This window comes from Phacochoerus africanus, chromosome 8 (assembly GCF_016906955.1).
Source record: "Phacochoerus africanus isolate WHEZ1 chromosome 8, ROS_Pafr_v1, whole genome shotgun sequence".
Taxonomy (NCBI): Eukaryota; Metazoa; Chordata; class Mammalia; order Artiodactyla; family Suidae; genus Phacochoerus; species Phacochoerus africanus.
In genome coordinates, this window is record NC_062551.1 from 168,967,164 (window position 1) to 168,992,305 (window position 25,142).

General features: G+C 59.7%; 1 protein-coding gene across 1 annotated transcript in view; it reads left to right on the forward strand.

Moving 5' to 3' along the window:
• HIVEP3 (HIVEP zinc finger 3) overlaps nt 1-25,142 on the forward strand; it is a 126,927-nt gene that overhangs the window by 97,401 nt on the left and 4,384 nt on the right. Inside the window, 3 exon segments of the mRNA XM_047789528.1 lie at nt 13,542-13,717; nt 20,414-20,500; nt 24,343-25,140. Of these exon segments, the coding sequence (XP_047645484.1) occupies nt 13,542-13,717; nt 20,414-20,500; nt 24,343-25,140 (1,061 nt within the window).

Below are 25,142 nucleotides of genomic sequence, written 5' to 3' on the forward strand. Positions count from 1 at the left end.
GTGTGCCACGGTGGGGAAAAAAGCAAGCAAGCGAAAGAAAGACCCTTTCGAGGCTGTGTCGGAAGCAGTAATCCTTCGAGACTTGCAGCCCCAGGGGAGCAGTGGAATTAAGAGAAGCGAGGTAACCAGTTCCCAGAGGTGAAGGCTGTGAGGGAGAGTGGGCGCCCAGAGGTGGCCTGTCGGGGAGTGTGGTTCGCAGTCCTTGAAACGTCTTCTGCTTTCTGTTTACCCATGTTTGCGGATCCCGAAAAGGCCGTGCCCTGGGCAGCCCCCGCCTCCTTTTCGCTCTCTGGGTTTGCTCTCACGTCCGGTGCCTGGTCGTGGTCAGGCTCCCTGCGCGGGCATCAGACGACGTGTTCTCTGCAGAGTGGTCAGCGCACGTCTTTTCGCTTTTGACAGGATTTCATAGACCGGCATTCCCGTTGGTGGCTCAGTGGGTTAAGAACCCCACACGGCATCCATGAGGATGCAGGTTCAACCCCTGTCCTCGCTCGGTGGATTGAGGATCTGGCGTTGCTGTGGCTGGGGGGTAGGCCTGCTGCTACTGCTCTGATTCGACTCCCTCGCCCAGAAATTCCCATATATGCTGCAAGTGCAGCCCCTCCCAAAAAAAAAGAGAGAGAGGAAAAAAGATCTCATAGATATGGCATCTCTGAAGGAGAGCTGAGCCAGCGGTGTCAGCTGCGCAGTCTGATCGTGAAGCATGTGCTCTGGAAGCGTTCGGCCGCGTCTCCCACCTCCTTCCTCTGCGCGAAGCGTCCATCCCTCCCGTCTGCAGAGCCCTCTCCAAAGCATTCAGAGCTTTTACCCAAAGGGAGAGGAGGTATGATCAGCCAGCAGGAGCTCAAGTCGCCCATGGCCCATTCCTGCTGGTGGCTGTGCCGGGACCTCAGCCCGACTCTCTGATGGTGCAGGCACTCATTTGGCTGCAGCTTCGGTCAGGCAGGCGAGGTGCCGGGTTGGTGAAACGCTGCTTGTAAACCTAAACCTCCCGTGGCCCCATCGCCAGCCCTGCGGAAAGTCTCGCTTCCTGTTTCTCAAAGGCAAACAGCCCCATTCCCTTATTAAACTTGGGATTTCTTCTAAAGCTGTCCCCTGTCTGTACCTCTCTCATCCTGATTTAAACCTGACAGTTTGGTTGACGTCCCTGAGGCTTTTATCGCCCCTGCCGCTTCTTGATGGGGCCCTTGATCCTTTGTCTTACTGGTTCCCGTTTCAAAAGTCGCCTCGCATGGACCCTCCAGTCTAAGGGCGGCGCCCGTGGGTTCGGTGGGGCAGGGGAGGGGTGCTGCCTTCAGCTGTGTACTCAGCGTGGAAGTGTGGGTGCCGGGATGTCTTGTGGGCCAAGCCGACAGTTCCACCTCCCTCACTGGAAGGTGGTTCTCACCATCACCCCCTCGGCTGTGGCGTCAGAGGGCACCCGAGGCCTTCAGCAGCCTCATCAGCTTCTCCCGGGTTCCTTTGCAATCCTGGCCACGGCTGGGGGGAAGGGGAGGCGGCGGAGCCTCTGTCCCACTGCGTCCTCTAGCGGCCGCCGCATGCGTGTCAGGGACAGAGAGTTCTACAGCGTCTTAGCACCTAGCCACGGCTTCCCCTTTGACTTAGGAGAGGAGGACATTTCCAGGCTCCCCCATCTATGGAAACGGGGGCGTTTGCCTTCCTTGTTGAAGAGTCAGTCTCACTGTGATGAGCGCTCTCAAGGCAAAGTGCTAGAGGGTGAGCACTGCTTGAGCTCCTGCTCCGTGCTAGGCTCTCTTCTAAACAAACACCTAACCCAGCCTGGCGGAGGTAGCCTCACACTAACCCTGTGAGAATATTCTATGATTTGTCAGGAAGCTTTAAACTGAGACCACACACACAAAAACAATCCGAGTCATAAGAATACAGTCTATGAGCTATGACAAAGTGAACGATGCCTTGCATTCATTGTGGGATTTTAATGCAGTTCACAGCCTTTTCTCCTCTCGTGTGCATCTCGATGCACATGTATCCCTGGGCTGCAGGAATCACTGCAGTCTCCCAGGGCGCAGCGGCAAGCAGCTCACAGCCGTTGGCGCACAGGCATGGATGGGGCACCTGGTGTATACGCATATCTCTTCAGAGGCTACTGCAGAGCCTTGGTCAGCGTCCCTGAAGCTGCTGCCACACGTAGCCCCGCAGGGATGCTTCCCAAGCACAGCTGACCCCAGCCCCCACCGCCTACCAGACACAGGCCAGGCTTCAGCCCCGGGACCTGAGGTCTTTCTAAGCCAGCCTCCACTCCTGCATCTTGCCGTATAGAATTGCCATAGAGAATCCTGCCAAGGCTTCCACACGTGCCTACCACAGAGTATGCACTCCACAGATGGTAGCTTTTTCTTTTTCCATGACAAAAGAAACACCTCGGACCCTGGATGACTTGCTTTTTAGTGCTCTTTAGTTAAAAAAAAGGAACACGTGCAGGATCTGGTCACTTCCCTGTCCTGGGCTGGTTTCCTGTCTAGGGAACAAGGATGTGAAGCTTGGAGAACTGGACAACCATAGTCCTGCATCAGGCTGGGCTGGCTCCAGCCGCAGCAGGGCGAAGGGAGGCTCGGGGTGCTCTAGGCCATTCCATCTCAAGAAGGACAACCTGGAGGGGCTGGGAAGCTCCGGGGAGGAATCTGGGCTCCATCTGGAGCCCAGTTATTTGAGGACATGGACGTGTTCGGCCTGGAGAAGCGTCTTGGGCAGAGCAGCGCATCCTTTTTGGAGCCTGTCCCGTGTAAGAGGCATTGCGCCAGACAGAGCTCAGCTACGGGGGCGCAGCAGCTCTAGCTTCATAGGGGGAACACTGCCCAGAGGTAGAAGGTGCTGCCAGGAAAACCGTGAGACCCCATGTGCCAGAGGTGGGCGCCCGTGGGAGGGCATGGATGGGCTGCCCCTGAAAACGTCCACATCAGGGGATGCACGAGGCCCCTCCCACCCAGGAAGGTGGGAGTTTTAAAGTCCTTCCCAGCATGGATGTGCTTTAACTGAAATTTTTCAAATGAATTTAAATTCACAGAACTCTCGTTTTACGAAGTGCAGTTTACATAGATGCCTATTGTGAACCACAGCTGCCTGTGCTGGGGGAGGCGAGGGCCCCGAACCCTGCTGCTCAGCCTCTGCCTTGGTGAATCCGGAGGGCAGTGTGCAAGTCACTGCTGTAGGCCCCGCAGGTCAGGGCCTGCTAAGGGCTCGGTGCTATAATGTGCACTTTTAAGAAGGCCACCCCTTGTTGGCAGTTTCACGTCTCTGAACACGAGAGCCTTGACTCCTGGCGTCCTGCCTCCCTCCCCAGTCTCACCGTCAGGTCCGAACCAGGGTCTTGGCTGCATTCTTCAGCCCCGAGCTGGCCTCGGCCCAGTCTGGGTGTCTGCTTAGGCTTCTGCAGTTGGTCATGCATTGCACGGCATCTCCACTTATCATACCGATTTCTCTAGAAAAACAGGCACCTCCTCTTCTTAGACCAGCGCTGGGGCGTCAGACCCCTGAGCTGCTGTCTTACGGACACCTGATGCTGTTGGCTGATGTCCCCCCAGAATGAAAAATCACACCCAGAAAAGCAAGGAACTGGCCCAAATGACCCAAAGGCAAGCCCAAAGGTAAGGGCTGGCCTCTGTGGTGGGAGCGCCTCTGGACGGTGTCGAAGAAGGCTCCTTGACCTGCTCTCCCCGCCGCCTCTGCCAGGCGGCCCCAACTTCTCAAACTTCTCCTGAAGCAGGAGTCTCACCAGGTCAGAGCCGATTCACCTGCAAAGACCGGGATGAAAAGCGTTTCTCCTGCAAAAGCCGCCCGAGACCCACCCTGCGGGAGCTCCTCTGATCAGTCAGAGCGCTTCATGCATTGTCTGTGTCACCAACCCTGTCTCTTTGTTTCATGGCCTTTTAAGAAGTACCTGTTATTCTGAGACCAAGATCAGAGTCTTCTTAGCTTCCCACTTCCGGGCTCGGCCCAGACCAGGTCTTAGTAAGTGTCGTTGAGTCAAGGTACAGAACGCTGCTTAAAACAGACCCTCCGTGGGTGGGCTCTGGCCTGTGCTTGCATTACTCGTGGGCCGAGGGATTCCTGGCACAGCAGACCTGTCCCTGGAAGGCACGTTAAGTGCCCCCGACTTGGGATGTTGGGACCTGATAAGGTTTCTGGAGAATCCTGACGAGACGAGCGTCCGGGATGTGCCCAGAACGCAGCGTGGGCTTCCCGCATGACCCACAGCTCGGCCTCCCCAGGGCATTTGTCACTAAGGGCTGTGTTCCCCACCTCTGGGCCCCTGAATACTTTTAGCAGAGCCACAGCTCAGGAGGCTGTGCGCTTGGACCCTGCTCGTTTGGCCTCTTTGAGCTTCGCATGGACAGCAGCGCATCCCTGCAGGCAAAAGCTGGCAGCCTTGCTAAGGCCGGACCTCCTGGGGGACAGTGAGCGCGGGGACCAGGGACACAGGCTGCCTGCGAAAGCGGCCTCCAAGCGACAGCGCGTGCCTTGCTGGTGGCAGCTTCTTCTCGCTTTGCGTGATTGTGCCCACACGGCACACCCCCGGGGGAGCAGGGGGAGGCATATTTGGCAACAAGATCGCAATGAAATCAGAAATTTGACAAGACTTTAAAATATCCAAATCTGGGGGTTCCCATCGTGGTGCAGCAGAAACAAATCTGACTAGGAACCATGAGGACGCAGGTTTGATCCCTGGCCTCGCTCCGTGGGTGAAGGATCCAGCGTTGCCGTGCGCTGTGGTGTAGGTCGCAGGCAGGTAGCTGGAGCTCTGAATAGACCTGTAGCCTGGGAACCTCCTTATGCTGCGGGTGCAGCCCTAAAAAAGCTAAATACATACATAAATAAAATATCCAAATCTGGAGGAGAGGAGACTTTTTTGATAGAATTTTAATAACGGTGGGAAAGTCAGTGACATCCAGGCAAAACAGCTTCCCGGGAGCTCAGATTAGGAAGGTAACTCAGAGGTCGTTGAGTGTATCCCCTCGTTTAAGGGGCAAATGGAGCTTGGCGGAGAGGCGTGGGTTGGAGGTCAGCTAGGCATCGACCATCCCCATGACGTTGGTGAAGTTACCTTGAATCAGAAGTTGAGCTCTGGACTAGATCTTCAGCTCTCCTACTGTATGTGCCTTAAACTGTGTTTTTATGTATTTATTCATGTACCTATTTATTTATTTATTTTTGGCTATCCCTCGGCACATGGAGCTCCCGGGCCGGGGATCAGAGCCGAGCCACAGCCAAGAACTAAGCCACAGCTGTGGCAACGCCAGATCCTTAACCCACGGTGCTAGGCAGGGGATCGAACCCGAGTCGCAGGGCTCCCAAGACACTGTCGCTCCCGTTGCGCCACATTGGAGGCTCCAAAGCGGCATTTTTGTAAAAACAGGAGATTTTAACCCTCAGCATTTCTTAGCAACGAAGCACCTGAACCTTGTAACACGTGACCCGGGTTCCCATTCTAACTCTGTTGACTTACTGGCTATGGGACCTCGGGCAGGTTACTCGACTCTGGTGACTCCATTTTCCTATAAATGTAAAACGGGAGGATGAGAGTCCCTGTGCCACAGGGCTGCCCTGCGGTTTAAGCGAGGAAAGGCATACGACGCATTTAAAATAGTCATTGGCACCCAAGAAGAGCTGCGTGGGGGGAGCTCCTATTATTTGTCTGTCTGTTTGTTTGAATTTGGATTCACGGTTTTCTTGAACACCTGGAAGATCCAACAGCCTCCGGTACACGTGGCTGGAAAGGGCCTGGGCCCTGCCTTCCACTCACTTCCGTCCCATCACCCCCCATCCTCCCACTTCGTCTGCTTTACTCAGTTGGGTGGCCCGCCCACCCCCCATCAAGTGCCCCGAGCCTCCATTTGGTCAGGAATGAATATATCTGTTTATATTTGTGGGAATAAATATGGAATCTTTAGTGGATAAGCAAGCCAATTCTACAGCACCGTTACCGGCGTAGAGAGGCCCGTCCACCGGAAACCCTTCCGTCACGGGGTGGATGCGTCACGGGCACCCGGCGACCATCATTCCATCCTGCTCCAAGGCCTCGCTGTTCATGTGGCCTCTGGGCCAACAGCACCAGTGACGGGGCGCTCACTACCTCACCGAGCAGCTTCTTTGCTGCGTCTTCGTCGTACAGCGTCCAAGAACAGCTCATCCTCCCTTGCCTGGAATGCCATTTAATTTCCACCACACTCCCTCGCCCAGAATCTGGAGCAGAGGGCTGTGCCACCTCCTTGGGGAGCTGTACACTGAATTCCCAAGTGCAGGTTTCAGCAAGAAATGCCGGCAAAGAGTCCAGAGTCACAGCTCCAGGGTCACGTGCTGAAGGATCGGAATCAGGCGGCTCAGCCTCTCCAGCGGCAGGACCGGAGGAGGTCAGACGAGGTCCTGCATCAGAGCTGGATTCCCGCCCCTGTGTGGCCACTTTCTGGCGGCCTGGTGACGTGGAGCGAGAGGCGCGGTCTCTGCTTCCATCTCTGTTCGATGACAATATAACAAGACCCCCATGATGAAGGGGTTGGGTGACATCCTTTTTTCTTTTCCTCTGAGTCCATGAGTCTTAGAGCTGCAGCAAAGAATGAAAACAGATTCGGGAGATTCCGGCAGCTCCACACGCCTCCTGGCAGCCTCACTCGCCTCCTGACCCAGGGCAGTGGAACAGAAAGCTGCTTCCAGGTGAGGCTCCGGGACCCCAGGTGCTTTGTGACCTCAGGAGTCACGGCCTTGGGCCTCAGGCAGTCAGGTTCGAGGTCCCTCTAACCAAGACATTCTGGAATCCACAGAAACAGCTCTTTTTTTTTTTTTTAAGAACAAAAGGCAAACGTTTTCCAGACGGGCTGACACCCCCGGCTTATCAGGGCAGCAGAAGGCAGGCAGGAGGTGCGGCTCCGAGAGCCGTGAGTCAGTCATACCCTGGCCTGTGAGCGGCCAACTGAACCGTCTTGCTGGCTCAGAACAGGCAGGAGGTCGGGCGGGCACTTCCTCCCCGGTGAAGGGCAGCCTGGGGCAGAGGGTGGAGGGGTCAGCGGACCTGGGAGGCAGGACGGTGCCCCTGGGGGCCCCAGCACGTGTTTCTGGCTTCCTTCCCTGGCTCCTTGCAGGGCATTTTTCTGCCGCTGTCAGCACCTGCGGTCCCACCCCGAGCTGTTGGCCTTTCAGGAAGGGCTGGGGGAGAGCAAAGCGGTTCTCCTTTGTCTGGGGTGTTACAGGCCCCTGGGATTCCCAGAGAAGGAAGGTGCTGAGGGAGCCTCGGTCAGCATCCTCTAAAAGCATGTGTGCCGCGTCTGTGCGGGGACAGGGGCTGAGTGGAAAGGCCGTTGCTGGTGTGATCTTGGCCACGTCACTAGGGCTCTTTGGGCCCCGGTTCCCTCTTCTATAGAATGGGGACAGTGGCAAAGGGCCGATGGGGAGGGCTGGATGATGTCAGGCACAGGGCAGGGGTTGGTGTGTCCAAGGGCAAAGATGGACCCCTTCCAAGGGGTCACTCAGCAAGTTCGCGCGGCAGCCAGACCTCAGACCCAGGTCCGTGCTGAGCTCTCCCTCATGAGGGGAGTGCTCCCTACAAGAAAGTGGAGGACGTGCAGCCAGCCAGTCCCCCGGGGGTAGGACGGACTGGCCGTGTGCCTGTCCGCGCAGAGCGCACAGTATCAGGCTGAACGTGCGCCCAGGGACCTGCGGGCGGGGGTGTCTCAGCCGAGAGCCTCTGGCAGACACAGGAAAGAAGGCCTTGACGTGGCTTTTGCCCACATGCAGCCAGTGAGTCCCGGGGTCGGTGCCGGAAAGAGGTGACCGGAATCTGGGTTCTTGTTCACGCAGCCGAAGACTGAACTGCGAGAACACACGGGCAGCAAGCAAAGCAAAGTCCTTACTTATCACAGGAAAGCAAAGAGCTCCCAGGACAGCTGGGAGCGGGAGAAGAGCCCCCCTCTCTATTGTCTCCTAGGGGGTTTTTAATCCCTTAAAGATGGGGGGTTACCAGCGTGGGGCCCAGAAAGACGTGGCTTTCTCCCGTTGGCCTTGCCCAGTTACCTGTATCAGTCCGGTGTCTCGGGGCGGACATGTCCCCTAAGTCTCATGGTTTCTTCCCTTAAACTGAGTCACGGGGGGTTAGAGGTCAAGGTCCATCGGGGCGTGGGGACGCTTCCTGCAGTAAACAGGACCCGGAGCCCTTAAGCCACAAGTGATGACCAGGGGCCATGTGGAAGAATGCGTCAAAGCCCACGCTCCTGCCCCGACGGCCTGAGTTAGGGCTCTGCCTCAGTATCAGGCACTGCGCTAGGCCTACTGTGGTCTGTGCATGCAGGTCGGAAAGAATTTTCTGGCATGGCCAGGTGAAGAGAAAGAAGTTTGTTGAAATAAGAGGCATTGCAAGCCCAGCGGGACGCTCCCCTGGCAGTCAACGAGGGCCAACCCTGAGCAACTGGTCTTGTCTGTTCTTACAGCCCAGAGAGAGGAGAGGGCTCCTGATACCCCTGCTGACCTGCCGATTGGTTGGGGAAAGAGGGGTCTTAGGGTACATTTGCTGGTTGGTTGGAGCACTTGGGTCCCCTGTAGGGGCCGCATACCTTTCCTAGCAGGGGCAGGAAGGAGCAGGCCAGGCTGCTCAAGGCGGGGGAGGGGCGCCACAATGAGACGGGCGGGGCCCTGATAAGGGTCTGATAGCTCTTGTCTTGACCGGAGAGAGACTTTGCGTTCTGCCCCTCGAAGAGGACTTGAAGTCCAAGTCCAGGCCCTGGGGTGCTCGTGAATGATCAGACATGGCCCCTCCCTCACGGGGCGCTGCGGTACCCGCAGGCTGACCGCCCCACACAGGAGGAGCGGGTGGGGTCCCCGGGGCGCAGGGGTGTGGGAGAGGGCTCTGAAGGAAGGGGCCTTGTGGAACAAGCCCTGAAGGAGAGCGGAGCTGGTCAGACTGTAGTGGGGGCAGGCGGGGGGGGGGAAAGAGGTGAAGGTCAAAGTAAAGGGACTTGGAGGCACCAGATAGTGGCAGGTGACCTTTGGGCTGGTTGATGAGGAAGCGCAGCAGGGAGCAGAGCGAGGGCTTGGGGATCAGTGAGAATGGGTAAGAGAGGCGCTGGAGGGGTAGCTGGACCGGGGGTGCCCTGGGCCTTGTGTGCCCCCGGCGTGAAGGGGCCGGGCTTTATGCGGAGAGCAGTGGGAGGAGCCCTGAATGGGCCTCTCGGCTGAGAGGAGTGGCCGGACCCAATGTATCTGGGCAGAGCTCCCTTCGGCTATTCTGTGCAGCAGAGAGGCAGTGGTGTAGGGAGAGGATGCAGGCCGGGGCGGGTGGCGGCGAGGAGGTGGGCCTCCCGCAGAGAGAGCGTCGGCAGGCTGTGGTGATGGATGGACTCTGAAGACTGAGGGGCACGCACGGAGGCACGGAGGGTGCATGTCATTTACTGAAATGGGGCCCCAGGAGGTGGGGGGGACAGGGGGGTGCCGTGAAAACACCGTTCTGGGCATGTGGGCCATGAGGTGCCTGGAGAGCACCTGGGAGATGCCGAGGGGGCAGCTGGATGTGCGGCAGAGGGGTCAGAGCTGGAGAGAGAGACAGGGAGCCACCAACATCCAGGTGGAAGGTCAGGTGTGTGCCGGAGCTCACCTGGGGAAGGTGCGAGGGGAGAGGAGGGCCTGCGGATCGCAGCATGGGAGGGACGGAGCTTGCGGAGGAGACCCAGTCTGGAGGAAGTGGGCTCACCAAGCCAGCAGGTGCCTCTGGAGGGTGGGCCACAGGGCCAACAGGATAAAGCCACTGTCACTTGGATTTCGCAGCCTGTGACGTTGGCAGGAAGAGTCACCGGGATGGCTGGGCTGGGGTGGGGAGGGGGTGTGCCTGCAGGCGAGAGCCCTTTCCAGACCCAGGCTGAGAAGGGAAGCAGACAGAGCGGCCGCTGGAGTGGGCTGCGGTCCAGGGAGGCTTTGGGGTTGGTTGGTAGGGAGAGGACGGAGCCGGCACCCATGGTGGTGGGATGTGTCCCAAGGGAGAGGCCTGAACCTACTGGGGAGGGTGAGACCCCATAGGGTGGAGCCTTGCACGGGCTGGAGGGGCTGGCCCTGAGCTTCATGCCAAGGGGAAGGGGGCCTCCAGCAGGAAGAAGGTCCAGCCCGCCCTGGACAGCTGCCCCACACTCATCCCTAGGCTTGACCCTTGGGAACCACAAGGCTGTACCAACCAGCACTGTCCTTCAAGGGGCCGAGAAGTCATGGGCCCTAGGCCGGCCAGCCAGGACTGCCCCTTCAAGACCCTGCATCCCCAGTGGCCACCTCCTCCAGATCTCCACAACCGGGACCCTGCTGGCCACCTCCTCCTCTAACCGCTGGCTCCCAATCCACGCTGTCTCCTGCTTCCCTGCCGGGAGCTCTCTGCTTGGCGGTGGCCTTTGGTGCCATCTTTCTACCCGCCCTTACAGTTGGGTGCTTCCCGGGCCCTCTCACGTCCTCGTCCTGGTTTCACGCTCTCTCGAGGGGCCACCTGCCTCTCACAATCTACATGTCCTCTGCTGTGTCGCACGGATTTCCAGCTGTGTGCTGGCGTGTCTTCAAGCCTTGTGCGTGAGCGTCTCACACTCAGCAATTAAGGACGAGAGTCCTACATCCCATCTCTCCAAGCCCCCAGATGGTACCTCTTGAGCCAGCCAAGTTGAGAACTTTCCATCTGTGTTCTCCTTCACGGTGGCCGCTGCATCATCCAAGTGGCCACCCAGGCCTGTGGATCCTATGCCCAGAAAGCCTCGGGTCCAGTCCTAGAGCATGTGCCTTGTTCTCTAGGTGTCTCCTCTTCCAGACCATTCCCCGTGGTGCCAGGGAAGTGCCTTCTCTTAAGACTTCATGTGCATCTTTAAACAGCTTTGATCCCGGCTCGGCTTCTCGGCACGGCCTCTTCGCGGCCAGTGGTGCTCCAGCCTCTAACTGCCCACCGAGCAAGCCAGTCCTTCTGACGACAGAGCTCGTGCTCCTGGGGTCCCCCTATCCCACCTCTGCCTCTCAGCGCCTTCTCCCGGCCTCCCCGTCTCTCCCAGTACAGGCTCCCCGCCCTGTGCTCCCCAGGGTGTACTGGGCCTTCCACGGAATGTGACAAAGTGGGGTCCGGGTTTGCACACCTTCCTCCCCTCCTCCTCCTCGAGTCAAGGCAGCAGCTTGGAGGCTCGCGAAGCATCCCTCCTCTGCGGGCCGGCGTGTTCCCAGCTGGACAGCATCTGCGGTTTAGGCTCGCGATGGAGGGAGGATGATGGGCTGAGAGCGGCCACGGGCCATGGACTCTGTGCCTGCTTCTGAGAGGCCTGGAGCGCAGAGGGAAGCCCAGATGTGGTAGCCAGGGCGGCTGTCGGCCTGGGTGGAGGGGGATGCCGGAGGCACCATCGTGGGTGGCAGTGGGAGGGAAGGGGTGTCCGGAGCCGCCGCCGAGCAGGGCCGAGGGGAGGCAGGTGTGCAGTGCATGGGGGGACCAAGCCAGGCTCACATCTTTCTTCTCCCGCTGGGAGAAGGGCGCCCCAGCTCAGACCGGATGCCAGGACTTAAATCCCAGGTTGAGGTCTGAGAGGTGTGTGAACTGCTGTCCTTGGGAGGCAGAAACCCCGTGTTCGCCCACAGGAGGCTCTTCCTGAGACCCAACGGTGTCACTGTTCCCCACAGCCTCCCTAACCTCCCGTACCCCCCCTTGAACTTGAGATAGAGCTTTGCTGTCCTGACTCAGGAAGAGTTAGCCCCAGAAACTGGCCCTTCAGGACCCAGAAGGGGAAGAAAGGGCCATTTTTATGGAGTTCCCGTCGTGGTGCAGCAGAAATGAATCCAGTGAGGAACCACGAGGTTGCGGGTTCGACCCCTGGCCTCGCTCCGTGGGTTAAGGATCTGGCGTTGCCGTGAGCTGTGGTGTAGGTTGCAGATGTGGCTCAGATCTGGTGTTGCTGTGGCTGTGGCGTAGGCCGGTGACTATAGCTCCGATTCAACCCCTAGCCTGGGAACCTCCATATGCTGCAGGTGTGGCCCTGAAAAAACAAAAGACAGAAAAAAAAAGAAAGAAAAAAAGGGCCATTTTTAGACAACTTGAGAGGCTTCGGTTGGCCAGAGCTGAGGTAAGAACAAGACCCACTGTGTTCTCAGACGGACAGTGGTCCATGCGCGACTGCCTGTGTGTGCGTGTGAGAGACAGAGCAGCGTGTGTCCCTGTGCGGTGGGGGGTGTCGGTGTGAGTGTCACGGTGGGGGTGTGTGTGTGTGCAAGCAGACTGCCTGTGGGAGTGAGGGGGTGTGAGTGTGTGCATGTGCACGTGTGTGGGTGACCACTGTCCCCTTACAGTCCCCTCCTTGTGAGCCCGTCCCTGTGACATCCGCTCAGCTGATGGCCCCAGCACAGCAGAATTGACTCCCAGCTGCTATCACTTCCTCACCCCGCCCCACCCCTCCCCGCCTCTCCGCACCACCCACAGCCATTTGGGTGCCGAACCTCCCAGGCAGGGGGTGAGGTGGGGGTGGGCCTGAGGCGCACCTCTCCCACGGCACCTGTGCCGCCGAACCCCCAGGCCAGGAGAGCCAGGCAGCTCTTCTCCTGGAATGATGCAGGGCCTCTCCCCAGGCCCCGTGAGGCCTTCCCTGACCCCATCAGGACACTCGCACATCTAGGGCGTTAGACCAACTAGGCATTTGGACAAGGACGTATCGAGAGGGCCTCGTGGGCCTCGTGGTTTCCCTCTAAGTGGACAGAAGAGCATCCTGACTGAGAGCCAGGCCCGGTAGTGGCCCCGAGGCCCGGCAGGTGGGCCGGCTGCCCTGGGAAGCTCCTGAAAGCTGTTGGCACTTCCCACTGGGACCCCAGGTCATCCCTGGAGGCCGCGTGAGAGGCCAGGTGACGGGAATCTGGGTCCTGAGAACGCGTCCAGCTCGGCTGGAGATGGCGCGGGGGAGAGGGCGTGGGGCCCCAGGTGCCCAGACTCTGAGGACAGGGAAATGGTGACGTGCCTGTCCCTCCGCTCTCTCGTGCCCCTGGGTGGCCTCCTGGCAGGCAGTTGTAGTGCTTGCACAGGCTTGGGGGCAGGCAGGTTCCGACCAAGTTCTGTTTTTCCTGGCTGTGGGAGCTTCGGGCTCTTGAAGGCTCTTGGTGGAGATGGTGCTTGAATCGGGCGAAGCGCCCAGCACAGGGGGAGGACTCGGGCAGTGGTGGCTGCCAGAGCTGTGGTTGTCATGTTTCACTCGCTTGGTTCGCGGCGGCCCAGAGTAGCGGCATTTTGGGAGCGGAAGCCGGGGCCGAGGCCGCGGCTGGCACAGAGGCCCTCTGTCTGTGCTCGCGTGGCTCCGCTCCGGGCAGGGAGCGCCAGAGTCTGCCGCCTCCCGGGGGGGAGGAGGCGGGGCCCCGCCCGTCCGAGGGCAGGGCCGGCGCAGGGATGCAGGGGTGCACGCCGGGCTCCCCGACCTGCCTGCGGTTCTCTCTGCTCCGCCTTCTCCTCTCCCTGCGCCGCCAAGGGCTGGATGCGGCAGGAAGCGCGCATCTTCCGAGGCGGGACCCCGCGTCTTCTCCGGCTTTTGTTCCTTTACCATGACGCCTGTTGCTCATAGGTACAAATCAAACGAAGAGTATGTATATGTGCGAGGCCGCGGCCGAGGGAAATATGTTTGTGAGGAGTGTGGAATTCGCTGCAAGAAGCCCAGCATGCTGAAGAAACACATCCGCACCCACACTGACGTCCGGCCCTATGTGTGCAAGCACTGCCACTTTGCTTTTAAAACCAAAGGTAAGAGACGGTCAGCAGGGCACTGGCCCTGCCCGCTGCAGGGAGCTCCCCTCTGGGAGCCCCAGCACAGAGCCCGGGGTCCGGACCTCTCTGCCTGGGGCCTGGGCACCCCCGATTCCTGGGCTCCCCAGTGGCAGAGCAGCCCAGCTCCAGACGGGGCCGCGGCGCCGGGTGGCTGCCCTGCCCATCCTCCGCCCACCAGGCCCCGCCACCCTCCTCCTGTGCGATTCCCGCCGCCGCCAGGCGGTGGCACTCTTGCGCACAGAGCCTGGTTTTGTATTTAACCTCATCCCGCCTTCCGTGTGCATGTCTCACTAGCCCGTGACCCACCACTCCGAGGAGCTCCAGCATCCACACTGGTCACTGCCACTCTTGAGTTTGGAAATCCATTCCACCCCCAGCCACGTAACACACGCGCATAGTCACTCCTTGTGTCAGAGTTTGCCCCCACCTTCACTCCGCCTCACCACTCAGACCATGCTCCCGCTCGGTCCAGCCTCTCCGCAGCGCTCGGCGCGGGGCCGGCCTCGCCCCCAGCCCGGACTGGCACCCCCACCACACTGCACAGCAGGGTCAGCGCAGGCTCTGGGTCACCTGTGAGAGGAAGGAGGGCCGGCTGGTGGGGGCGTGCATCTGCGCGGCGACGGGTGATGGTGGTGGCCTGGGCTGCTGCGGCCGCGCAGGACCCGGTGTGGACCGGTGAGGCTGAGGCCGTGAGCTTTGGACCCAGCTCTTCTCTGCGGTTTCCATGGGCTGCGCCTGCAGGGCACGCAGGAAAGACCTCCCAAATCACTTCTTCCTGGTAGCTGAGCAGACAGAGGCGGGGGGGGGGGGGGCACTCTCGTCGCCCCTGGTGGCTTCGGCCTCTTGTGCTTTGCAGACTCCTGGCTCAGGGTGTGGGCACGAGTGTCCCATCTTCTCCTTTGGGCAGCTTGGGGGCCTGCAGGCCAGCCCCCACCAGAGCCAGTGGTTTTTCGGTGGATGGAACTCGGACCAGGTTCGGTCTTGATGCCTGCTGGCCTTCCCTGTGTTAGTAAAGCTGTTCCCAGGGAGGCTGGGCAGTGGCTTGGAGGAAGGCTCCTCCGAGCTTTCGGCCTCCCGCCCTTCCTCCCGCTCTTGCTGGCCCCTTCTGTTCTCTGTGTGCCAGGTCAGGGGGCGGCCCTGTCATCCCTCGGCTCACGGCCCCTCTCGGACCGGGTGCCCATCTCTGGTCTCCTGACCCCTCAGCTGTCCTCCTCTGCCCTCTCACCATCATTCGCAAGTGAAGCACGCATTTTCCCACCATGGTTTTGGTTTGAATGGAGGCACCCGTCCTCCCTGCCTGCCCTGGACCGCTTCCCTCTTGGTGTGTCATCAGCGATGTTGCAGAGGGCGCCTGGGGAGGACGGAGAGGCCTGGAGCCCTGCCCTCTCCCGGGCGGCTCACCTAGCATGCCTCTGCTCTGTCCCGCACGTGCCCCTACACCCCATTTCCTCTGGCCTTAGGTGACCAGGAGGGACTTTATGGAGGAGAGAGACAGGACCAATGGGCCAGCAGCTCAAATAATGGTCTTTGGCTCTGAATGCCAAGAACCTTTCGTCCAGGCCCCCCTTGAAGGTGAAGCAAAAGGGTCCCCACAAACAGAAATGACTGTTAAAGCTGGAGCTGTAACTATGAGCCAGGACCCCTGCCTCCTGGGCATCTTCCTTTCCGTGAGCAGCTTCTCCCTTGTCTGGAAGGAGTGGGCAAAATCTGGTGGCCAACCAGGTGGCCTCCCGAGTGGATCACAAGCAGGGCCCCCATTCCCGGGGTGCGGCCAGGGGCCCACACTGCTCTGTTTTCAGTGTGAGGAGCCCAGTCCTGAGAGCTACGCAGAGCTGGGGAGCCTCACTGCTTTGGGGAGCCATCATCCTGCCACCTGGGGCTGGAAAAACCCAGCGGGCTGAGCTCCCAGCCAGGGCAGCCTCCCGGGGGGGGGGGTCTCTACTAAGTTCCTTCTGACTTTATTGAAAGAAGGGGCCTGGTCTTCCCCCTTCCCCCGCCCTGGGGCCCTGGCAGGAACGCCCCTTTTCCAGGCAGGTCCTGCATTGCAAGCCATAGCAACGAGCCATCTGCCGTCCATTCCTGGGTCCCTTTGAGCCAGTACAGAGCCCTGGAGGGTCCGGATCACAGAAACTGAGGGCAGGGTCTGCCGGCCTCAGAGTGCCATGGGGGGTAGAGTCCTGGGGGTGGAGCCTGGGGCGGGGCCCTGAGGATCCGCCCAGGAGCGTTGGCTCTCACCTTGTGATGGCAGGAGGGCTGGGCTCTCTACAAGCCTTTAGTGCTTCGAGAGGCTTCTGGAAAATGATACCTTCCTGGAGCCAGAGCAGCGAGTGCATCTGAAATAGTGGACGCTCCACCTCTGGACTCAGAGCCGGTGCCCGTTGAGCTCCCTCTGTGCAAGGCAGGGAGAGGGAAGCCGCAGGACACTGAGGCCCCCCTTTCTCCCTGGCATCATGGACGCTTCAGCTGCCCGCTGAGATACCACAGGCCCCCTCCTCTCAAGGCTCCTGCCCCCACCCAGCTACCTCCATCTCCTCTCTCCCCCATCCTCGGGCTCAGGCTCAGCCCGGCGGCAAGAGAGTGGAGGCCAGGCCCGGGGGTCCTCAGGCCCTCTGTCACCACCACCTGCCGGGGAGCCCTTTCTGTCCGTCTCTGTCTGCCTGTCTGTGTCTCGTCTCCGTGTTAGACGTTGTGACAGCAGCTCCGGCCCCGGGCACTAGCTGCAGGGCATCTCCGTGGGGGGCCAGGAAAGGCCCACGGGGATGTCCCTGTGGGGGTCTGGGATCCCATGTCTTCTTCTCAGAAGCTTCCCAGAGGCCAGCCGAGTGGCTGTGCCCGGTACAGGCCCTTGCGCCGGTCACCTCAGGACAGAGATGGCAGTTTGGGGCAGGCCTCAGGGGCCAGGGGAGGGTGGTTGGTCAAAGGCAAAGGGGGCAGACAGGGTCAGTGGCCGCTGCCCTTGGTGGAGGGCCCGCCGCTGTTCCACTGCCTGTCATGTTCCACCTGCTTGCCTTTCTTCCTTCGTTCCAAGGCTGTTGGGCTTTTGGTGGGGGGTGGGGCCATGAGGAGAGGCCTTGGCACGCTGAGGCTCCGACCTTGACAAGGAAATGGTGTCCAGGGCAGAAAAGACACCCGTGGCCAGTTGGTGGCCTCCCTCCATACACAGAGGAGGAGACGGGCCCAGGGAGGGAGCCAGGTGGCACTCGGGGCTGCACAGCCAGTGTCTGCTCCTGCAACCCTGTGGCCTATCCAGGCAGTCACTCAGGCTCGGGACCCCTCCCTGCAGCCTCCAGGGGCAGGGGCGGAGGAGAAGCTGCCGGCCCCGGGGCTGCCTGGTGACTCCTGCTGGGCGTTCCTGAGCCCAGCCTGACTGGGAAAGCCCTTTGCCTTCGAAGCATCCTCTGAGCATTCCTCTCCTCCGTGGGCAGCTGCCCCAAATCCCCCGGGTGCTCTGTAAGACAGCCTGGGGGGCGGGGACGCGGTGTCCGCCAAGGAAGGAGCTTCCACGCAGCAGGCATGTGCTCTCCGCCCGGCACGCTCTGCTCTGCCTGCATGTATTTCTCTACGTGTTTTCCCCTCGATGCCTCCCAGCCACCCCAAGAGGTAGGTATTACTTCACAGCTGCAGAAACTAGGGCTCAGAAGGTTAAGAAAGCTGCCCCAGAGCACACAGCTCGCCAGCAGCAGAGCCCAGACTCAAAGCCCAGGCCATCCAGCTCCTACACATGGTGGCTCTGTGCCGCCCGAGTGGGACAGACAAGGTCCCCAGGGGCTGGGACCGGGTCCAGACGGGCCGTGCACAGACCAAGAGTGTGGCCTTGGCTGGTTGGTCCTTCGTGGTGGGGGAAGGGAGCGCTCCCACCGCGTCCCGTCCCCGAGACAGCCAGTGATCTTGCCCAAGGGCGCATCAGCTCCACGGCTGACTTAGAACAGAAGCAGGAAGCTCCGGGCCGATGGGCGGGGGATGACACGGTTGTGGGTTCCTTGCACCACTTTGCTTCTGTGATGAGAAGGGCACTTCCCGCTCGTGGCTGTTCCTCACACATTCTGGGCCCAGCATCTAACTTGGTTGAGTAGAGACCGAACCTTCCAGGCATACAGCGATAATGTTAATGTCGTGGCCAGAATGAGCAGTGTTCAGACGCCTCTGTGACTGGGGTAGTGGCGGGGGGGGGCTGGTCCTGGAACCTCAGGGGTCCCTTGGTTTCTCTGGTCCATGGAAGACCCCTGCTGCCTTTACCACCCCTCCACGTCCTGCTCAGGCTTTGCCTGCCCACAGCTTTGAGGGCAGAGGCCCACGATGTCGGACGGGGAACACTGGGGACCCTCCAGCCCTGGGATGGCTCTGGAAGTCACGACGCTGCTCCTGTTTCAGCTATGAGTAGAAGCTCCAGGTTTCCGTCCAGTTAAAGGAGGGAATTCTGAGGTGGGAAGGATGGAGTCACAGACTAGGACTAAGGGGAGGAAAGACACAGCTTCTCTCCGTCCCACGGCCCTGGACCTGCACACCTCAGGGAAGCCCATTATCCTCTCTGTGAAACCCTCAGCTTCCTTAAAGTTCTCAGAATGATTAAGAAGCACCCTTTAAGGAGTTCCCGTTGTGGCTCAGCGGTTAATGAACCCGAGGAGCATTGAACCCGCGGGTTCAATCCCTGGCCTCGCTCAGTGGGTTAAGGATCTGGTGTGGCCGTGAGCTATGGTGTAGGTTGCAGATGTGGCTCGGATCGTGCGTTGCTGTGGCTCTGGCGTAGGCTGGTGGCAACAGCTCCAATTCGACCCCTAGCCTGGGGACCTCCATATGCCACAGGTGTGGCCCTAGAGACAAAAAGACAAAAATACCAAAAAAAAAAAAAAGCACCCTTCAGTTCATTCACGGACTCTCTCTCCAGTCACCCACCTATCCTCCCGCTTATCCAGTTCTCCCATCCTCTCATCCTAACAGTGTGTCTTTCCATCCATCCCTCTTCCCATTTATCTTCTCCTCTTTTTTTTTTTTTGTCTTTTTGCTATTTCTTGGGCCGCTCCCGCGGCATATGGAGGTTCCCAGGCTAGGGGTCGAATCGGAGCTGTAGCCACCGGCCTACGCCAGAGCCACAGCAACACGGGATCCGAGCCGCGTCTGCAACCTACACCACAGCTCACGGCAACGCCGGATCGTTAACCCACTGAGCAAGGGCAGGGATCGAACCCGCAACCTCATGGTTCCTAGTCGGATTCGTTAACCACTGCGCCACGACGGGAACTCCTATCTTCTCCTCTTATCTGTTCCTCCACTTCTCCCATGTGTCCTCCTGTCAGTCCTTTCTTCCATCCACCTGCTCATTCCTTTATCCTCCTGTCTGTCTGTCCTTCTGAGCATTTATGTGTGCAACGTCCGTCATCCATCCATCCATCCATCCAACCAGCCGTTCTCCCACTCGCCCATGTCTCCTCCTCTCCAGTTCTCCAGCCTCTCATCTGTTGATTGAGCCTTTTCCGTCTGTCCTTCCATTTATTTTGATCCTCCGTCTGTCTGTCCATCTGCCCATATACTCATCCAGGACCCCATCCATCCATCCATCTCCTTCCTGCTCATCCTGTTCATCACCCCCTATTTCCTCCTCCCCACTTGTCCATCCACTCATCCATCCATCCATCCACCAGTCTCTCTATGTGTCTCTTCCTGGAGTCCATTCTGCTGTCTTCCATCCATCTGTTCAAACCTACTCATAAGGTTAGACTCAAGGACCTTATTGTTATTATATGAACGACCATATGGAAATATAGCAATCCACAGAAGAGTGAGCAGGTCAGTTTGGAGGTGGCTGCTGAGCCCGAAGGAACATCCTGGGGCATCTGGCCTGCATCCTGCTGGGGCAGCCTGGGTGTCCTCTGCTGCTCCTTCGTAGAGCGCTCCTGTCCACAGGCTTTGTGGCCTGTGAAGTGCTGTGCATACATGGGGGAGAACTGGAAGTGTCGCCCCTTTCCCCTGATTCCAGAGCCGCTGCCTCTACTCATCTGTCCGTGGGGACAAATTTAGCTACCACCCCTACTGGTGCTTCCTAGGCTTGGGGAGAGCAGGGCCTTTGCTTGGCCTGCACGTACCCTCCCCACCCCGTGTCTGCAGGGCCGTGACCTTGGAGGCCCAAGAAGGGGACATGACTCTCCAAGGAAGTCAGGTCTCAGGCCCCCGCCTTATGGCCCCCAGGCCACTGTTTGGGAGACTTCTCTACACCTTCTGCCTTCTCTCCGTTTCTAACAGTAACTGTGCCCTGGTCCCTCTTCCCTGTAGGCTGCCGCAGCAGCGCCCCCAGCCAGGAGGGCATGCTCAGTACCCACCCTCATGCTGGCTAACAAGAGCCCTGTCCCCTGCCGGCACTGGGACCACCAGTGGTCCTGTTAGATGAGCGTCACCAGCTCCTGGGCCCAGAGTTAAATCAAAGGCAGGAAAAACTTACTGCACGTGACTTGTCTTTAATTTCTTTTGCGTTTGTTTTTTGAACCAGCATCTCACGTCCTCATCATACCCTCTGTCCCCTCACAGCCCCACCCCCCCACCCCCAGCTCCTGGGGAGCGTCCTGCACAGCGGCTGTGGCTACACATCCCACCTGAGCACCTGGGCAGAGGGATGTCCCAGCACCCGGCCTGGGCCCCTGCCCTCCAGCCGAGCCTGAGTCCGTTCTCACTCCTTTCCAGGGAATCTGACTAAGCATATGAAGTCGAAGGCCCACAGCAAAAAGTGCCAAGAGACGGGGGTGCTGGAGGAGCTGGAAGCTGAAGAAGGTAATTTGCCAACTCCCTCTTCCCCCTGCTCCCTCCTCCCCCTCCTCCTCCTCCCCCCCCCGCTCCCCCCCCACCGCTCCCTCTTCCATGGCCTCTTCTGCAGTTGTCCCAACTACAGGGAAACAAAGGCTAAATTCACAGAATGATGCCCCCCGCAATACTTAGAGCAGGTGCCGGGGGCTGTGGCCCCCACGCGTGATGGCCTGCCGTGCAGGTGGAGCGCCCAGCACCCCGTGGGTGCTCACTGAACACATAGTGAATAAATTAATACACGAGTAATTATAGTCAACACTGACGGACGCCCACTCTGTGTCGGGCGTGCTCTAGACACGTGTCATGAAGTGTCTTGGCCGATCCTCACGGTGTCGCCGTGAGGTACATACTCTTATACAGAGCTCCGCACCCACGCTCACACCTGCACCCTCTGGGCATGGGCCCCACGCCAGGGCCCTTTAGAGCTGGAGGCTTTCAAGAGACCGGAAGTCAGACAGACCCGACAGTCCCATGTCACCTCCCATTCCACAGAGCCCTCTCTGGGTGGGCGCGGGGCTTTCAACTGGCCTTGCAACAGGGGTGCACTGAGGGACCTTGAGCTCCCCCCGCTCCTTTCCCAGCTTCCTTTCCCCAGTGAGGCCAAAAAGGAGGGCCTTATTTAAGGATGAAATCAATGCATTCATTCCAGAAATAATTACCGAGCACCAGCCCTCTTCCAGGCCCTGTTCTAGGTGTTAGAGATTCTGCAATGAGTAAAACTTAGTTCCTGTTCCCAGAAAGCCTGCATTCTAGAAGGTAGCCAGGCAGTGAACAAAGGCGGAATAGGGCAGAGGAGATGAGTATAAAGCAAAGCATTAGCGAGGGATGGGAGACAAGGGGCGTGGCTTCCCTGTCAGGTGATGCGGAGACGATGGAACAGGAAGCCAGGCGGGGCCTGGGGAAGGACCCTCCCTGCACGGAGAAGAGCAGGTGCAGAGCCTTGGAGGGCGAGAGTATGGGGAGATGAGGTCAGAGAGAGCTGTGGCTGTCAAGGTCAAAGGATGAACTTGGCCGGCCGCTGGGAGGAGCAATGTCCTCTGACGGTCCGACTTCATGCAGAGGATGGCCGGTAGGGGGCGCGGCTGGAGGCAGCCGTCCCGGCGGAGCGAGAGTCGAATTGGCTGGGCTGAGGGAGGTGGGGAGATGTGGTCAGATTCTGGATACATTCTGCCAACAGAGCCGAAGGGTTTTGCTGACATCCTGGGGATGGGGGAAGGCAAGAGGGGGAAAAAAGAGCCAAAGACGACTCCCAGGTTTATGGCCTCAGAAACTGGAGGGGTGGAGTTGCCATTTACCGCGACGAGGAAGATCCAGGGAGAGGGTGTCTCTTAGACTGAAGCGGCGACTGGTTGCTGAGCTCAGGATCGACCTCCTCCTCCCGGCGGCGGGACCAGCGCCGCCGCCACCCGGCCCTGAGAGTGAAGTGGTTGAGCACCAGCGCCACCGTGCGGTCAGACCTCCTCAGCGCTCCAGCGCGCTTCTTTCCACAACCCGAGCCCCAAGAGACCCAGCCTGGGGGGGGGGGAGCCTTGACAGTGAGTGAGGGGTGTTGGGAATGGGCCGTCAGGCGAGGCATCCCATAGAGCTCTGAAGGAGCCCAGATGTCGGGGGCCTGGCGAACCCTTCGCTGGGCAGGGGACCCTTGGCTTCCATCACTCCTGAGCTGGGTTCCTAAGGCCACTGGAACCCATCAACGTCATCTGTAAAGAGAAACTTTCGGATCCTTCCCGCTAAACAGCAGGAGCGGCTGGTCCGCACCCCCTGGCTGGTAGCACTGCCCCTCCCCCCTTCAAGTGCAAGATGACGTGGGTTGTAGGGGCACTTGGGAAGACAATAGCTGCGGGGTATTGGCTACTTACTAGGTGGGAGACCCGCACGGTCCCCCAACGTAAAACCGTGGGGTGGCCTTTATTACTCTTACCCCATCTTACTGACAAGGAAACTGAACACAGAGCGGAAAGGTAAATCACCCAACATTGTACAAGGAAAGGGTGAATCGGGCATTCAAACCCACACCATTTCCTGCTTCTGGACACACAAAAGCATTTTTAGGAGTTCCTGCTGTGGCTCAGCAGTTTGGAATTCAACCCCAAGTCCATCCCCAGACTTGCTCAGTGAGTTGAGGATCCAGCGTTGCCACAAGCTGCAGCGTAGGTCACAGCTGTGGTTCGGATCTGGTGTTGCTGTGGCTGTGGTGTAGCTCCAATTCAACCCCTGGCTTGGGAACTTCCACATGCTGCAGGTGGGCCCTAAAAAAAGAGATAAAAAAATAAATAAAACTGGTGGTGTAATAATGCAGGGGTGGTAGACCTTAGCCTGACTTGGTCACTCCTTCCTGGGTGGTCTGGGGGAGGTTACCTCCTCTGGACCTGGTTTTCCCCAACTGTAAAAGAGGTGAGGCAGGGAGGACTCCGGGGGCTGAAGTAGCCCCAGAAAGTCTAAAGCAGGGAAGTAAGAGCCTGCGCAAAACTTCCTGGCGCGTTTTGCACCCGTCACCATCCCCACTCCCTTCCCGACACTCAGTCCCTTCCCCTCTCTCATCGCTCTGCTCCCAGCTGCCAGGAGGCCGTGCCCTTGACCCCGCGGCCCTCCATTCACCTGCCAGCTCCAGCTCCACCCCATGGTGTGTGCCCTCCCTCTTGCATGCTGACTGTCGTCCGTCTCATGCACCCGACTGTGATGCGCTGTCGGGAAGCACAAGTGCTGGGCTCTCTGGCCCTGGGGCAGCTCAGCATGGTCGGGTCCAGAAGCCTGGTTGCACCGGTGGCCTGAGCCGGCTTGTGTGTCCAGTCTTCTTGGTCACTAGTGGAGCGGATGCTGATGGGAGCTTAGTGATGAGCCAGTAGGACCCAAACCCTCAGGAGCCTGCCAGGTGGGCGAGATGTTAGTGGAGCTGATTGCTGCCCATTTCACAGATGCCCAAACTAGACCCGTGTCCTACTAGAGACGACCTGGCTGGCTGGGGCTGCCCCACCAGAAGCCAGACCAGGAGGCTCCTGTTTCCGAGCTCCACTCTCCACCCCAAGTGGGGAGCAGCAGGGGTCCCGCGAGGGCCGCAAACATCTTCTCTGAACAAAAGCTGCAGGGATGGGGCCCTGCTCTGCAGGCTGAGGCTGGCTTCGCCGCCCCCCCCCCCCCCCCACCAGCAGCAGCCTGGCCACAGGGTAAACTGATCAAGCCCAGTGCTGCTGGACCAGCCAGCATGGCTGCTGGGTCCCAGAAAAAGAGACTTCTTCCTGAACGCATGAAGTGTGGCTGTAATTATGTGAGCCCTTGCCGTGTGCCAGGCGTGTGTTTACTCCTCCTGGCAAACCCTATGAGTGAGACAATCGCACTCATTGCCCAAAGCAAGACACCGAGGCACGGCAGGCTGAGTTAACGTGCTCGCGGTGGAGCCAGGACTGAGACACGACCAACAGCAGCGAAAGACTTGTCTCGTGTGCTGTGGTTCAGTCCAGCCCGGCTTCCTCCCTTACCTGGGCGAGCGAGGTAAACTCTCACCTTGCTTCCTTCGTCTGTAACAGGAAGATAAGAATAGAGCCGACCTGGCAGGATTGCTTGAGGACCAAGGGAGTTAGTACACATGCAGGCCCCAGGACAGAAGTTGACACATGGTTGTGACAAGGTGATCTTGGTCCACTGTGATTATTGGCACAGTGTCCCCGTGTCCCTCCCAGCCCCCCACCCCTTCCACCATCCTGTGCCCCTGGCGTGGCTGTCAGGCCCGGTTTCCAGACTGGGATGCTGGCGCGTGGAGCAGCGCCGCCTGGGGCCGGCCGTGACCTCGGTCTCCCGTGTCTGCCGCCCAGGAACCAGTGAGGACCTGTTCCAGGACTCGGAAGGGCGAGAGGGCGCAGAGGCCGTGGCGGAGCACCAGTTTGCAGACCTGGAGGACTCGGACTCGGACTCGGACCTGGACGAGGACGAGGACGAGGAGGAGGAGGAGGAGAGTCAGGACGAACCATCGGGCCCCGCCGCCTCGGAGGCGCCCCCGCCCGGCCCACCGGCCACGCTGCCGGCAGACGCCTCACCTGTCCGGGGCCCTCAGCCTGTAGATGTCGCCTCTGGCAACCAGGCCACACGGGGCAGCTCAGTCTCGGAAGCTGAGCACTTGGCAGGGGGCAGCTGCTCCACGTCCAGCCAACGCGCCCTGTGCCTCCGCCAGCTGCGACCTACCCCATCAGGCCCCAGGGAGAAGGACACAGGCTCGGCCCTGAGCTCCCAGGCCGTGTCCCCACGAAGGCCGTGGTCCCCCAGCAAAGAAGCAGGCGGCTGCCCACCGCTTGCCCCCAAACACTCACTAACCCAAAGCGACTCATCTCCCCAGCGACACTCACCGGCCCGAGAGCCACAGGTCTCAGCCCCGAGCCCGCCCGGCCCCCAGAGGAGCCCTCCCCACTGTGGGTCTCCGAGACTCCAACTGTCGCCTCTCACCCCCCACCCCCCGGGGAGGGAACTGTCCCCTCGAGCGCACCTGCCCCCCGAACGGGAGGGCGCCGCAGACCCAAGCCCCCCCAGACACTCGCCCCCCAGAAGGTGGTCTCCAGGCCAGGCTGAGTCACCGCCACTGTCAGCGCTGCCAGGGAAGTGGGCCTTGGCAGGGCCGGGA